This window comes from Rhinolophus hipposideros, assembly GCF_964194185.1.
Source record: "Rhinolophus hipposideros genome assembly, chromosome: X".
Classification (NCBI taxonomy): Eukaryota; Metazoa; Chordata; class Mammalia; order Chiroptera; family Rhinolophidae; genus Rhinolophus; species Rhinolophus hipposideros.
In genome coordinates this window covers 110,762,717-110,776,989 of record NC_138046.1, presented here as the reverse complement: position 1 = coordinate 110,776,989, position 14,273 = coordinate 110,762,717, and the positions used below count along the sequence as shown (strand labels likewise).

Below are 14,273 nucleotides of genomic sequence, written 5' to 3'. Positions count from 1 at the left end.
TCTCTCTGGAACTACCCCCAAAACCAAGCGCATATGTGAAGAGAGCCAGGACTCAATAAAAATAATCAAACTATAGGACATGACATTTAAAACGCAGCAACAGAACTCAAGAGCCAAGTAAACAGCCTACTTCCACCTTTTCTTGAGTTTGATTATTTTCATTCTGGATCCTCAAGCCTCACTCTTTTCACCTAATAGCTCTATTAATTCAAATTCCTTTTCTCAATTAGCTTCTAAGGTTATTCAACAGCAAGATAAGAAATGGATTCATACTGTTTTCCAACTAGAGTCAGGGTCAGATCATGTAAAACATTACACCACGATAAAAACAAGACTGCATATTACCTTGTCTTGTACACCTGAAACTAATAAATTTAAAAAAATTAAAAAATAATTAAAAAATAAAAATAAAAAACAAGATTGCAAAACAGATTTATTTTAAATTCTACTATATGACTAATTCTAATCCTGTCATATGCGTCCTTATTTTCTTACCATATTTAATGATTCAGTACGAAAGCTCTGTTTTAAAACTGTTGCTTCTAACAAGTAAATACTGTTAAAAAAAAATCCATTTGCCATTTCCAGTGAAACCCTAAATTGTGTTTTGCCCATCAGGACTTATTCTACATGGTTCCAGATGAAATAAATGGTCAATATTGTTTCCCCAAGGTGCAGGCGCTTCAGAGATATTAATCCTCCTTTTACCCTCATTGTCAAGGGATCGGTTACTTTTAACCAAAGGTCGGTTGGTCCTTCGTGAAAACACAGCGGAAACAGATTTACTAGTTTCCCCTCCTGAGACTAGACATTAGCTATCTAAAACATAATTAACAATCGGATGCCAGTCAGCAAGTGTACTTTTTACTTCATATCTGAGGAGTTTAGGGGCCTCCAATTTAATAGAGGCCACGGTGCTAGTTATCAAATTGACAGTCTTGACCTGACCTCTGAAAGTGGCTATAAAATGATGCCTAGTAAATTAAGATAAATGCCAAATCCCTCGGAGGAAGCAGGCCTATATAATAACTATCAAATGGGCATTCAGGTGGGAGTCCAAGATTTCACAATAAGGATATAAATACCAGCCTGGACACGAGGGAAGATGAGGGCTCAGTTATTGTATACACAAGATAACAGTGACTCACTACACTCAGCATTATGCTTGGCTGGAGATTTTTAAATTCCTTTTTAAAAACAAGGCTATTGTACCACAGGGTAAAGATTTTATTATCCTCAGTAATGGGACTGCCTATGCCAAGGCATAGGAGCAGAAAATGAGATATGCTGATCCCAGGGCCAAGACAGGGGTTATTGAAAGCCACAGTTGGTCACTTTGGTGGGCTTTTAAATGTTGCAGTGGCCTGGAAACCCAAAGAGGAAGGCTCATCGGGGAAGTGTCTGGCTCCAACCAGGAGAGGGGAGAGAAGTCACGCTAGATCTGGTCTCAGGCAGGAGAATGGAGTCAAAAAATTTCCTGTACCTCTACGATTCTAGTGTTACTGGAATACTAACCCAGGAGGCAAAGGCACTAAGTAGTTAAGGAAAGAGGTGACTTATCTGGCTGTCGCCATCAGAGGCCATTGCCAAACAGTGTGGGGAAGCCAGCAGAATCGCCGCCTGCTTGCTACATCTATGAACAACCAAAATTGGTCAAAGATCCCTGAAGAAAAAATACAAGCCCTAAACCTACAACCTGAATTTGAATTTTTATCAATTGCAGGGAGAGTTCATCTGAATCTTGTTCCTGCTTTGAATTTTTCTGTTTACTCAAACTTGTTCCTACTTATTTTGCTTCTGTCTATTTCTCAGATTTACTGCTTCCTGCACTGATACTTAAGGAAGAAAAGCAAAGAGGCTGTGATTTAGGTTCCTGTCAAGGCTCAAATTAAATACAGTGCCTCTTTCTCCCTAAAGCCCTCCACTTGACCAGACTTAAATGAGGTGATGAGACGTAACTCAGAACCCTCTGTCCACTGCCTTCCTCTGTGCTGACCTGCAGCCACATTTGTGCAAATGATGAGTGACCAGACATGTTCTCTGAACTGTTCCACCAACCACGGGAAACAGATACTCTGCAAATTGCACCAACAATCCTAAGCTATCGATGTATATAAACCCCAAGAGACATAGGCACAAGTCTACTCGGCTTTCTATAGGCAAAAGTCCACCCAGCTTTCTTAAGCCAGAAAGGACCACGAAGGTCTTAGCTCCTCTAGCTGCCCTTTCGCTATCCATTAACATGTATAATCCACCAAAACACGGGCTTCTCTCTCTACAGGAGAAATCGTTGGCAATTAACTGTCACCTGTCACCACTAGGGCTGGTTATATTTCCCTTGACCCAGTAAGTTTCCCATGACCAAGGTAATTCCTCTCTTTAAAGAGATTAGTCTTTTAAACTTTTGATTTGGTCTTTTTCTGCCCCCTCAGGTCATGGATTATATGGGACTTTTGAAATGTTATCCTCCTGGAGGAAAACTAGAGAAGACCAACATGTTAAAGAGAGAACTGCAGCAGTCTATGCAGACTCCATGCTCTCCTTTTCTCTCACCACTGCCATGTACCTGGTCACCTTTGGCATAGGTGCCAGCCCTTTCACGAACATTGAGGCAGCCAGGATTTTCTGCTGCAATTCCTGTATTGCAATCTTCTTCAACTACCTCTATGTACTCTCGTTTTATGGTTCCAGCCTGGTATTCACTGGCTACATAGAAAACAATTACCAGCATAGTATCTTCTGTAGAAAAGTCCCAAAGCCCGAGGCATTGCAGGAGAAGCCGGCATGGTACAGGTTTCTCCTGACGGCCAGATTCAGCGAGGACACAACCGACGGGGAGGAAGCAAACACTTACGAGAGTCACCTATTGGTATGTTTCCTCAAACGCTATTACTGTGACTGGATAACCAACACCTATGTCAAGCCTTTTGTAGTTCTCTTTTACCTTATTTATATTTCCTTTGCCTTAATGGGCTATCTGCAGGTCAGTGAAGGGTCAGACCTTAGTAACATCGTAGCGACAGCGACACAAACTATTGAGTATACTACTGCCCAGCAAAAGTACTTTAGCAACTATAGTCCGGTGATTGGGTTTTATATATATGAGTCCATAGAATACTGGAACACTAGTGTCCAAGAAGACGTTCTAGAATACACCAAGGGGTTTGTGCGGATATCCTGGTTCGAGAGCTATTTAAATTACCTTCGGAAACTCAATGTGTCCACTGGCTTGCCTAAGAAAAATTTCACAGACATGTTGAGGAATTCCTTCCTGAAAGCCCCCCAATTTTCGCATTTTCAAGAGGACATCATCTTCTCTAAAAAGTACAATGATGAGGTCGATGTAGTGGCCTCCAGAATGTTTCTGGTGGCCAAGACCATGGAAACGAACAGAGAAGAACTCTATGGTCTCCTAGAGACCCTGAGGAGACTTTCTGTCACCTCCAAGGTGAAGTTCATTGTCTTCAACCCATCCTTCGTGTACATGGATCGATATGCCTCCTCTCTGGGAGCCCCCCTGCACAACTCCTGCATCAGTGCTTTGTTCCTGCTCTTCTTCTCGGCATTCCTGGTGGCAGATTCTCTGATTAATGTCTGGCTCACTCTAACGGTTGTGTCCGTGGAGTTTGGAGTTATCGGTTTCATGACATTATGGAAAGTAGAACTGGACTGCATTTCTGTGCTATGCTTAATTTATGGCATTAACTACACCATTGACAATTGTGCTCCACTGTTATCCACATTTGTTCTGGGCAAGGACTTCACCAGAACTAAATGGGTAAAAAATGCCCTGGAAGTGCACGGGGTAGCTATTTTACAGAGTTACCTCTGCTATACTGTTGGTCTGATTCCTCTCGCAGCTGTGCCTTCAAATCTGACCTGTACACTGTTCAGGTGCTTGTTTTTAATAGCATTTGTCACCTTCTTTCACTGCTTTGCCATTTTACCTGTGATACTGACTTTCCTGCCACCCTCTAAGAAAAAAAGGAAAGAGAAGAAAAATCCCGAAAACCGGGAGGAAATTGAGTGCGTAGAAATGGTGGACATTGACAGTACGCGGGTGGTGGACCAAATCACAACAGTGTGATTGATCATGTCTGCGCGTTATATTTTCACCCTAGGTCTTATCAAAAGCAAAGAGATTACGTTCATGAAAGAAATTTAAAGATTTTCTTTCTCTTTTAAGGATAAGAAACAGGCATTGCCAAAACAAAGAGTAAAGGATAAGGGGGGAATGGGCATTGCATATTTTCAATCTTTAAAACAAAAGGTTATCAGAAAGAATTCACACACACACACACACGAGACACAGAGTCTCTTAAACTAAGATTACATAGGAGAAGCTTATGAGCGAGCAGAATCCTATTGTATCCACACTGCAGATGTTGCTGGTATTGTGACAAAAACCTACTGATTGAAAGGTCAGCTGCCAAGTCAGAAATAGCTTTAAGCATTGTTCAAACAGGAAGGCTTCCAGAACTTCTGCAAAGCAGTAGCTCCAGGCAGGGTCTATGGTTTGAGGTTTCAGCCATCTCATCTAGCTCCCCAACACCCCAAGGAGATGCTTGTGAAAGTTCTGGCCAGCAAAAGCAAGCCAGAATGTCAGACACAGACACATGGAGTGGCCATCTCCCCTGGACTACAACTGAGTCACCCCTTCCTTCACCCAGGTGAGGCAGTTTTTGCTGTCTAGAATAAGTTTATCATATCCCCCCATTAATACACTTTTCACATTTGTATGGTTTGGTTAATATACCTTTAAACCAATGACAGCTCCAGATTTGCAGAGTTGGGCAATGCTATTTTGGAGTATCTTACTGCTTGTCACCAAATGGATCTGCTTTATTAGTTACAGCTCTTGGCAGGAGGCTCTGAGTACCGAAATCCACAGAGCTAAACCCAAATACCTGGCACCATGGAGGAAAAGCAGGTGTCTACTTGAAACAGGAGACAGTGTTTCCATTTTAACAAAAAAATAGCCAGCTGGTACAGCGGTTTGTGGTTTGGCCCTAAATGCATTTTCTGCGTGGATGCCCAGAAAGAAAATCTGCCCATGCCTAGCTGAGGAAGGAGAAATGAACACTGAAATAGTTATTTGCCGTAGCTTCCAATTTGTAGTGCCAATCTGCCTTCGCTATGAAACATGCCTGCTCAGAGACACAGAGGAGAAAAGAAAGTTCTTTGGTGGGCGCAAGTCCTAAAACTGAGAAATTTTGTAAAAGTGCAGGCAGGGGGATAAAGGGCTGAAAGGGTGACAGATGGAATGACTGGAAGATGTAATCACCAATACAAATCAATGATGACAGTCACACTTTCCTGCTAAGCTGGCTGCACTCTCATCTTCCTGCACCGCCCTGCCCCCCCACACACACACCTCTGTTGGTGCCCCCTCTACTTCACTGCACGGCCCTTCTGCACGTCAGTGAGCCTTGATGTTTATACTGTTGACTTGCAGAATCGAAACAGAAATGGTTTGATCTGAAGAGGCTATGTATGGTGTCCCAGACCCCTGCATTTCTTTAAGTCGATAAAAATGAAGCTAACAGCTGGTCACATTTGAAGCAAATGTCTGCAGCACTTTTCCCTTTTAGAGATGTAGCTTATTTAGACATCTAGTGGTAAGCATTTCCCAAAAGCACCTTACCTTTCTGGACCTTAGCGGATGTACTGTGCACTTCCCCATCCTCCGCAGAGGAGGACACCGAGACCTAGGAGAATACAGCAACTCACACAGGGTCACACCACTAGAAGGTTTCCATCATTTTAGCATGCCTAAGACAGGGCAGGCCAATTTTAGACTTTCTCATAAGAGGGCTAATACTCCCTTCAACGTACATTTCCAAGGAAGGAACATAGGACTTTATTGGCCAAAAGGCAGACTTTTTTTTTTTTTTAATGTCTGAGTAACTGTTTGGGATTTAGGTTTGCCATTGTCTTTCCAAACAGCAAAAATGCCCAAATGATTCAGATGTAACCACACCAAGTGCAAACCTGTGCTTTCTATTTCATGTACTGTTGTTCACACAGTTCTAAATACACGTGCAGGGGATCATAGCTCGTGCGTTATACACTTGTTCAAACTCTCCTGCAGACACACTAAGTGATCATACCAATGCATTATGCACTCAACTAGAAGATAATGAGCTTTAATCTGAGGACATGTACAGTCCTCGCAAAAGGGCAACTTCACATAATAGATCTGCGATCAATTCTCTCTCCAAGGGGCCTGCAACTAGGCTACTATTTATAAAACACAGCTGAAGAGAGGATTGGTTTTATTCTTAAATCATATGTTGCTAAATCATTTTCTGAACAGTGTGTTCTACATCAGCCATTGATTTAGTGCCGGTCCTGTGGGGCACCTCGGGCTTAAGTGACTCCACAAAACTGATACAACGTGTGCACCAATTAAATGGATTTTGTTGAGAATTTAATCATTCGATTTGGTCAACCAGAATGACTTACTGTGGAACTTTGTTTTATGAGAGATAGTAGTTTTCCAACTTGACTGAGTCTCTGTATTCCTTGGGATATTGTATTTTTCAATGAAGGGCATTTTCAACCTTGTCAACTTCTCTTTTCAACACTTGAAATCAAGGCTTATGGAATTCTGACTGTGGAATGAATTTTTTTTTTTACTGGGGGACTCTGCATGCCAAGATTTCTTACTTATTCTTTATTGTTAGATCATTATTATTTGTTAATACTGATTACTGATTATTGCTCTGACAGCGCTGGTTTAGCCTGTTGAGCCCCACCATGGAGAAGACTTTTGAAGTAACTCAGAATCACATCCCTATAAAATTTGTCTTTACTTCATAAAGTTTTACTTTTTCAATTGCTACACAGAGGGAAGGAATGATCCTAGCAAACACTTGCAAAAGTTTTATTTTTCAATTAATTCCAACCAAGACATTAATGTTCACTTTACCAAAGAAACTTATTTGGTTGGTCTTGAGTTGGTGTTTTCCTTCTTCGTTTACCAAAGAAAACCTGCCATTCATCAAAAACATTTCTTCTGGTCAACTTAAAAAAAACAAACTGTGATACTTGGGCTTTCTTGACCATTCATAAGGAAAAAAATAAAAGTCAGGGTAAGGGTGATTTTCTCTCATTGAGGGGAACTCAGCAGAAGATATAAATTCACAAGAAAGAAAATGATACTTGAAATGGGGAATTATTGTTTAGTCCTACAGTAATGGTCCAATAAGCAGCATAAGGGCTCCTCAAGCTAAAAGGAGTAAGTACATTTGTTCCACAAAAAAATTAAATAAATAAGACAAACCCTCATGAAACTCCCTCTCCATTGTTCCAACTCATAACTTCTGGTTTGGTTTGGTGTTTTGGCTTTTGTTTTGCTATGGTTTGGTTTGTGGGGATTGCTTCCTTTGCTCCTGCCTTTCCTACCATTGTTAACCCTTCAATTTTCAGTCAAAAGTGAGAGAACCCAATGCCATCCTCCATGGCTACAGTTATTTATGCAATATACTGCTCTAAACAAGGCCCTTGATAAGTCTCGTATTTTAACTAACCACCACCCAATTGTTCTGAGTGGTTATTCTGCAATCATAACACCACTTTCCTCCAGCCCCAGCAGTGGAGCTTGGCTGTGCCTATCTCAAGAAAAGGTTGGCTGGGCAGCCGCCTTGGGGGTGTGGCACGAGGCAGAGCCTTTTGGACACAAATGGTATCCTCCTCATAATGGCTTTATTCCTTCAGATCCTATTAAAGTAGCCCTGCAGCTTGTCATAGTGTTTGACCTCTGTGAATCTGTTTTCTCATCTGTAAAATGGGGATAATAGTAACCATCTTTAAATTCAGCAAATACTTACTGAGTGCCTAATATCACCCAGATACTGTTCTAGAGACTGGGGACAGCAGTGAACAAATTAGATAAAAAGTATGTGCCCTTGGAGAGCCTACACTTAAGTGACACTGCAGATTTACTGTAAGGTTTACGTGAGATGGTGTTTCGAAAGCACTCCTAGCAAGGCCTGGCATAGAAAAGGAACTCAAGACATTATTATTTGTAATTTGTCTATCTCACAGTAGGGCTCAGGGTGTAACCTACAGAGAAGTCAATTATTGCAGATTTGGGCCCAAGATTAGGGCTATATAAAGATGCCATGTTGTCCTGACCATTTTAGGAGATTCAAAATTTGACTAGATAATCACCTAGTAGGGCAATTATGAAGGGGGCACGGGCCCTGGATGTTGGTGTTGGATTGTAATCCTTGAAAGAATGGGATACAGGCCCTTGGGGATGGGAGACAGGAGGGGAGGGGAGGGCACTTACTATTTAATTACTATGCCTGGCTTGTCTGAAGACATTTGAACATTCCTTTTGGATACTTTGCTTTTAAGTTTGTGCTACATAAAAAGCACCAGGTATTTGAAAACAAATTTCTTATTTTTGAAAAGCACAGGAAAGCTGCAACAGGATGGAAAGAATTGAATTACGACTAATGGAATCTCTGGCAAATAATTGGGAATGGCTTCAGCCAGCACATTGCAGATTTCCTCCCCATGGTGGTTAAAACTCTTTATTTCTGTGTCATGCGAGTCCAGGAGAAAGCAAGGAGGAAAGTGAATGAGCTAAAATTCATTCACCTGAATAGGTAGCGTCAGGATGTCCTCCCCGGCCTGCCTCTCACCTGCTCCCCTTCTGCCCAGGTGATCTCTTTGACATCTATGAGGGCACTATGCAAGGAAGAGGGAGTGAGGTGACCCTAGAGAGCTATGGCCTCTGTACAGATTTTCAAGTTAGAGTAACATTAGCACCCCAAGAGTTCGGAAGAGCCTATCTAGTGGGGAAAGAAGGCTTCTTTTCCAAGTATGAAGAAAAATGAGTACCAAGCAGGCAACCCACAGAGGAACCTCGGTGGAAGGAATGCTGTGCCTGTGAAATGTGCCAGCCTCTTCTCCTTCCAGAATGCTGACACCAGATGAATCTTTGGATAGAATTAAGCTTACCGCCCCCCCCACCCCCCCCGTTTTTCACGTTAGAAAACTGAAAACCAGAGAAGGGAATTACATGCACAGAGGTAGAAGTAGAAACAGAACAATAATTGAAGTCTCCTAGTTCCTAGCCTCAGTCCTTTCTCCATTCTGCCACTTTACTGCCAAATTCTATATATCTAAATAATAGTTTCTTAATCTGGGGGCCATGAATGAGTCGGTGGGAAGGCAGAACTCTGAACTCCCTAAAATTAAACTATATGCAAAAATGTGTATATATGTTCAATATGTGCATTTTCCTAAAGAGAGAGTTCACAGTTGTCATCAGATTCCAAAAGAGGTCTGTGACCTAAAAAGGGTGAAGAACCACTGTCCTAACATAATAAAGACCTCATTGGGAGTGTGATCCTGGTGTCCTCATTATAGCTAATGGGCAATCAACAATTTCTCCACCATCTTTTCTCTAAGGAGCCCAAACTTCATGCCCAGCCAAGTGCCCATTTCCATTCCTTTATTCCTCATTCATTTATTTATTCGACAAAAATATTTTCATTGTCCACTTTATGTTCCAGCGCAAGCTAAACACAGTCTCCAGTACAGGACTGCGGAAAAGGGCCCCTCTGTACTGTGCTCTTGATAGCAGAAAGCATACCAGGTTGCTACCACTTTCTCACTGTTGCAACAAAGTATACATAGCCTCAAAATTACAGTAACCACTGTTGGGGGTGCCTCATTCAGCAAAGCCAACATAAGGAAGTGGACCCTGTTAAAGAACCAGAAGCAGAACAGCCTGTTTCCAAGTGAGACAGGCATATGCTGTGTGGCAGCAACATACCACGTCCTTGGAAGGGCAGCTCCCAGGTAAGCCCTATTCTGAGATGTCTATATTAGGCATGCGCGCGCGCGCACACAGCAGCTGAGTCTCCAACACACACAGAGAGAAGGTGTCTCATTCATCTTGATAATATTTGTGGTGGGCAAATAGGAAATCATGGCCACGGACATATGGTGACATTTAAGGACAGGTGTGTCTTGGACACAGATATGCACATAGAAGCCCAGTTCTCTTGACTCCTAGCCATAAGCTCGATACAGTGTACATTGATGGGGGAAGTTGGAGAATAAATGACTGTTTGTACATGTTGGTTATGCTTTTTCTGGTATAACTTTAGGTACCATGGAATGCACCTGGGTTTTCCTAAAGGTAAGGCTGGGGGAACCACTGCTTGGCTTTCCCTGAAGCATAAGGAGGCACTGGCTGCTCAACACTGCCATTTACATCCCCCTCTGCTCAGATCTGACAAGGGAAGGCTTCTACTGAGATGAGCGAAGTTAGTCCCACTTTGTAGCGTTTGATGGGAAGTTTGAGGACTTTGTTCACTGAGATCTATAAAGTGCTTTGCTTAATTCCTACAAAATGGCAAAGACTTGGCCCATTTCCATTACCCATTCCAGGCTCCTCCTTGGGAAAACCCATATGATTCTCCCTGGCAAAACAATGTACTTAATTTCCAGGGTGAACCTTCAACACGTTTGGCTCAGACTTTCAGATCTTTATTCTTTAAATGAATATCCTGCCAAAATCGCCTTTGCCCCCTGTCTAGTCACCAAGACAGGTCCCATGATGTCTTCCAGGACCATGGATGACCGGTCAAAATGTGTAATGATGCATTAGCTCTGCGTCACACACATACACACATACACGTGCACACATAATGCATGTACACTCAGCACACCTATAACACATGTACACATAAACGCATACATGCATGCACATAACACACACACACGCACACACACTACCTTTTACAACATACCTCACACATTTGAGACACATTCAAAATGTCTTAGCATGCCCAGCCCTGTGGCTCTACAGGGTTTTGCATCAGCTATCTGCAGAAAATCATAACAAATATTATCTTCTCTTCCTATATCATCCCTATGATCATGTCTGAGACTAGACAAACAGTACACTTTTTTAGTTTAATAGACATTTGTTCCTTTACTTGAACAACCTCTACACACAAAAAAAGTGGTTTAAGATTTTTGAGTGGAAAGGAATTTAGGTCTCAAGAGGCTTTATGAGTCTGCTACATGTTTTCTGGAAATCACTTAACTGAGCCTTTTAAGACCCCTGAAGAAAATAGAAAAATTGGTTCACAGAAACCAGCAATTAGATTTTAGAATCAAACTACTACTCTTAAGTCAGCAAACCCAGAATTGGAAATTGGGGCAATTCCTCTTCTGCATTTCCTACACACTCTAATTCACCCTGGGAGGCCGAAGCCTAGTCTACGGGAAAACATGAGACAAAGAGAATGTGGTGGTGTGCGTAACATTAGGGTGGGAACAGTGGACGACGTGGGAAGTTCGTGGGATGGTAAGGATTTGGAGGGTAGTCTGAGTAGGGATGAAACCAAACAGTACACTTTTAAGAAACATCTGGGGAAGTGAATGTTTCTTGGAATTTACAAATTGCTAACTACCAGTTTTATAGTGGGAAACTGCATCTGAGGGAATTTTCTAAGACAAAGTAAAAATAGCAAAGACCCAAAACCACAGAGATCTGTCCCAAGGATATAATATAATACCAGGTCTCATATTAATTTTTGCTCCAAAAAACATATTAGAGCTGATTGTCTGACTAGGTCTTATTTTCGGGGAAACATAGTACTAGCTAATAGGTGATTCTGGGAATTAGAAATTATTTCTAAATTAAGAAGGAACGTCCAAATCCTAGAGCACGTAATTAGTTCAGCTTGGTCAGTTTTGAGACAGATAAGCATGAAACTCTACCGGGAAAGACACTGCAGTTGCACCCAGAGCTTAACACCACTTTTACCCACGACAGGCAGCAGCTGCTCAGGTGGACTTAACCAAAAACTTGCCCAGAAACATTTCCCACAAAGAGTTATTAAAACACTTGTCCATCAAGGAGCATTAATAAGCTATACCTTTTACCAAAAGTCAAGATATTTTAAAGATGTTTTAAGGAAAATGAATGTAATTTTTAAAGTGTCGAACTCTTTCAGGAAAAAAAAATGATGTCCTATATTTTGTACCACTTGAGTTTCTCTGACACCTAAAATATGTATTTACGTCATCCCACACCCACACAAAAACAAAATCAGCAGGGAAAACTATCCCACTGATGATTGGCAATCCCACAGTTATTCTCCATCTGACCAGTTTTCACCAGAGGGCAATATTTCAGGCTTGCACATGTAATTTATAGACTGTAGAAGCCCCCAAGCCACTTAAGCACGCTAAACCTGGGAAATGGCTCATGTCAAAATACATCAAATCCTTAGTTAACTATCCATTCATATTAAATTCCCATCTTCCAATAAAGCATCCTATTTTCAAACTAGATATCAAATTTCAAGTGTAAAGAAGATTTCGTGCTTATTGCCTTCACTTTTTCATAGTTTTCTAACCTTCTGATAGACACACACCAAACACTCTTTGTGTGTGGAATGGAAGTGGGCCATGGGAGTATCTTCAGTTTTACTATTTTTTCCTCTTTCCTTTTTTACATCCAGCTATCTCAGTGTTCTTTAACAGGAATTATTATGTGTTCATTTTGTTGTTTTACTTTTTTCCAGATGAGCAATCAAAAAAGTGTATATGAGTTCATGTCTTACAGATAGAGATTTGGGTGTTTTGTTTGTTTGGCAGCAGATGTCTTTTTATAAAACCTTGCGTACGGTGCCTTCTCTGGCTTAATGTTCACAATGTTACATCCCCATCTCTGAAGAAAGAAAAGAAAACCCAGTTTCCTGGCTTTAGTTTAATACATAATCACAAACAGGGGAATAAAATTGTAGCAAGAAGCACCCTGTGTACCTACATGCATAGGCTTAAAGGAAGCCAGCAGAAGCCTAACAAAAATATGTTTGGCCTCCCTTTTCTCTAGAGTTCTGGTCTTCCACAGGCATTTAGGGCTGAGGACAGAGGAAATGCTGGGTGTATTAGTTATAGGTCAATACCAATATGGAGAGAGAGGAGAAAAGCCTGAGAGAGGAATAACAAAGCAGTATATACATGCATGTGCTGTCAAATCAATTGGTTGGGGGTGGTGGGTGGGTTTTCATTTTTAGTTTATTTCCCAGGGTTAACTGAATGGATGCATGATTATCACTGCTACAAAGAAAGTTTGAATCCAAAATTATATGTCACAGGTACCAAATTACAATACTGATCTCGTAATGTAAAGGACTGGAATGATTTCAGATTTTGTCTCAATAGTTCTGAGCTGGGAATAGCAAAGAAGTTGCACTCATACTGCTGTCTGTTAAAGTCCTTATTTAGCCCATTTCCATGGAAACTGAAATCAGATATATTTCTCTCTCTCTCTCTCTCTCTCTCTCTCTCTCTCTCTCTCTCTCTCTCTCCCTCTCTCTCTCTCTCTCTCACACACACACACAAAAAAAACTGTCTAGAGTTTGGTGTGTGTGTCTGCGTGCACGCGCGTGCACACGCGCATATGCATGTGCACACACATCCACAGAATCATTTCTGCATGGACAATCTCTCATCAGTGATAACTCTCCAAGAAATGGAAGAAAGGCCAGCAATGGATTAAAGGCCAGGCTGACTTCATTTTGCTGAAGCCAACCTATAATGTAAATGAAAAACCCAGGTCAGAAAAGTAAGCATAACACACCTTTGCTACCAATTCCTTGGAGAATTCCACTTCGTAACTGCATGTTCAATTAATTTAGTTAACTAACTTGGAAATATTTTATGGTAGGAAGACATCCACAGGGACTAAATTTAATCCGTTGGATCTTTGCCCACTTTGCTTTACTCTCAAGCATTGACATTTCCCTAAATAGCCCAGAAAATAAGAGCCAAGGAAAAAGAGAAAATGAATGAGTTCATTTTAATATTTCAACATACACTTAGTTAAGTTTCCATCCTAATGGCAAAATAATATGAGCACATTCCAGATTTATGGAGCTATTTAGTAAATGATTCTTAGGCTGCGTCTCCCTCGAAGATAGACCAATATTCAAGTTGCTGCCTACATAAGGGCATTGCTGAAACCTACAGTAAGTTTGGAAAAAGAATGAATACTGCCCTTCTCCTTATTCCTTCAATAATGATGTCATCAGACAACCTGGATACCTTCTATATGTAGAGAATTTTTGATAGGGGGCAATATCTTACTTACCAATTCGGTTCCCCTTTTCCATAAGAAAATATAAAGATGGGATTTCTTTTAAAACAATTTCATTTTAAAATGGATTATAGATGATGATTTGGGATCTTAAATTAGATTCTCTTACTCCACCCCTCAGTAAAGTTGATGA

The 14,273-nt window shown here is 41.2% G+C and overlaps 1 protein-coding gene across 1 annotated transcript in view; it reads left to right on the top strand.

Annotated features, from left to right (window-relative positions):
* The window catches only part of PTCHD1 (patched domain containing 1), a 55,325-nt gene extending 47,279 nt beyond the window's left edge, over positions 1–8,046 (top strand). Inside the window, exon 3 of the mRNA XM_081042632.1 lies at positions 2,433–8,046. Coding sequence (XP_080898758.1) covers positions 2,433–4,087 — 1,655 coding nt within the window. The 3' untranslated portion in view covers positions 4,088–8,046. The remainder of the gene's footprint in view (positions 1–2,432) is intronic.
* The last annotated feature ends 6,227 nt before the right edge of the window (positions 8,047–14,273 follow it).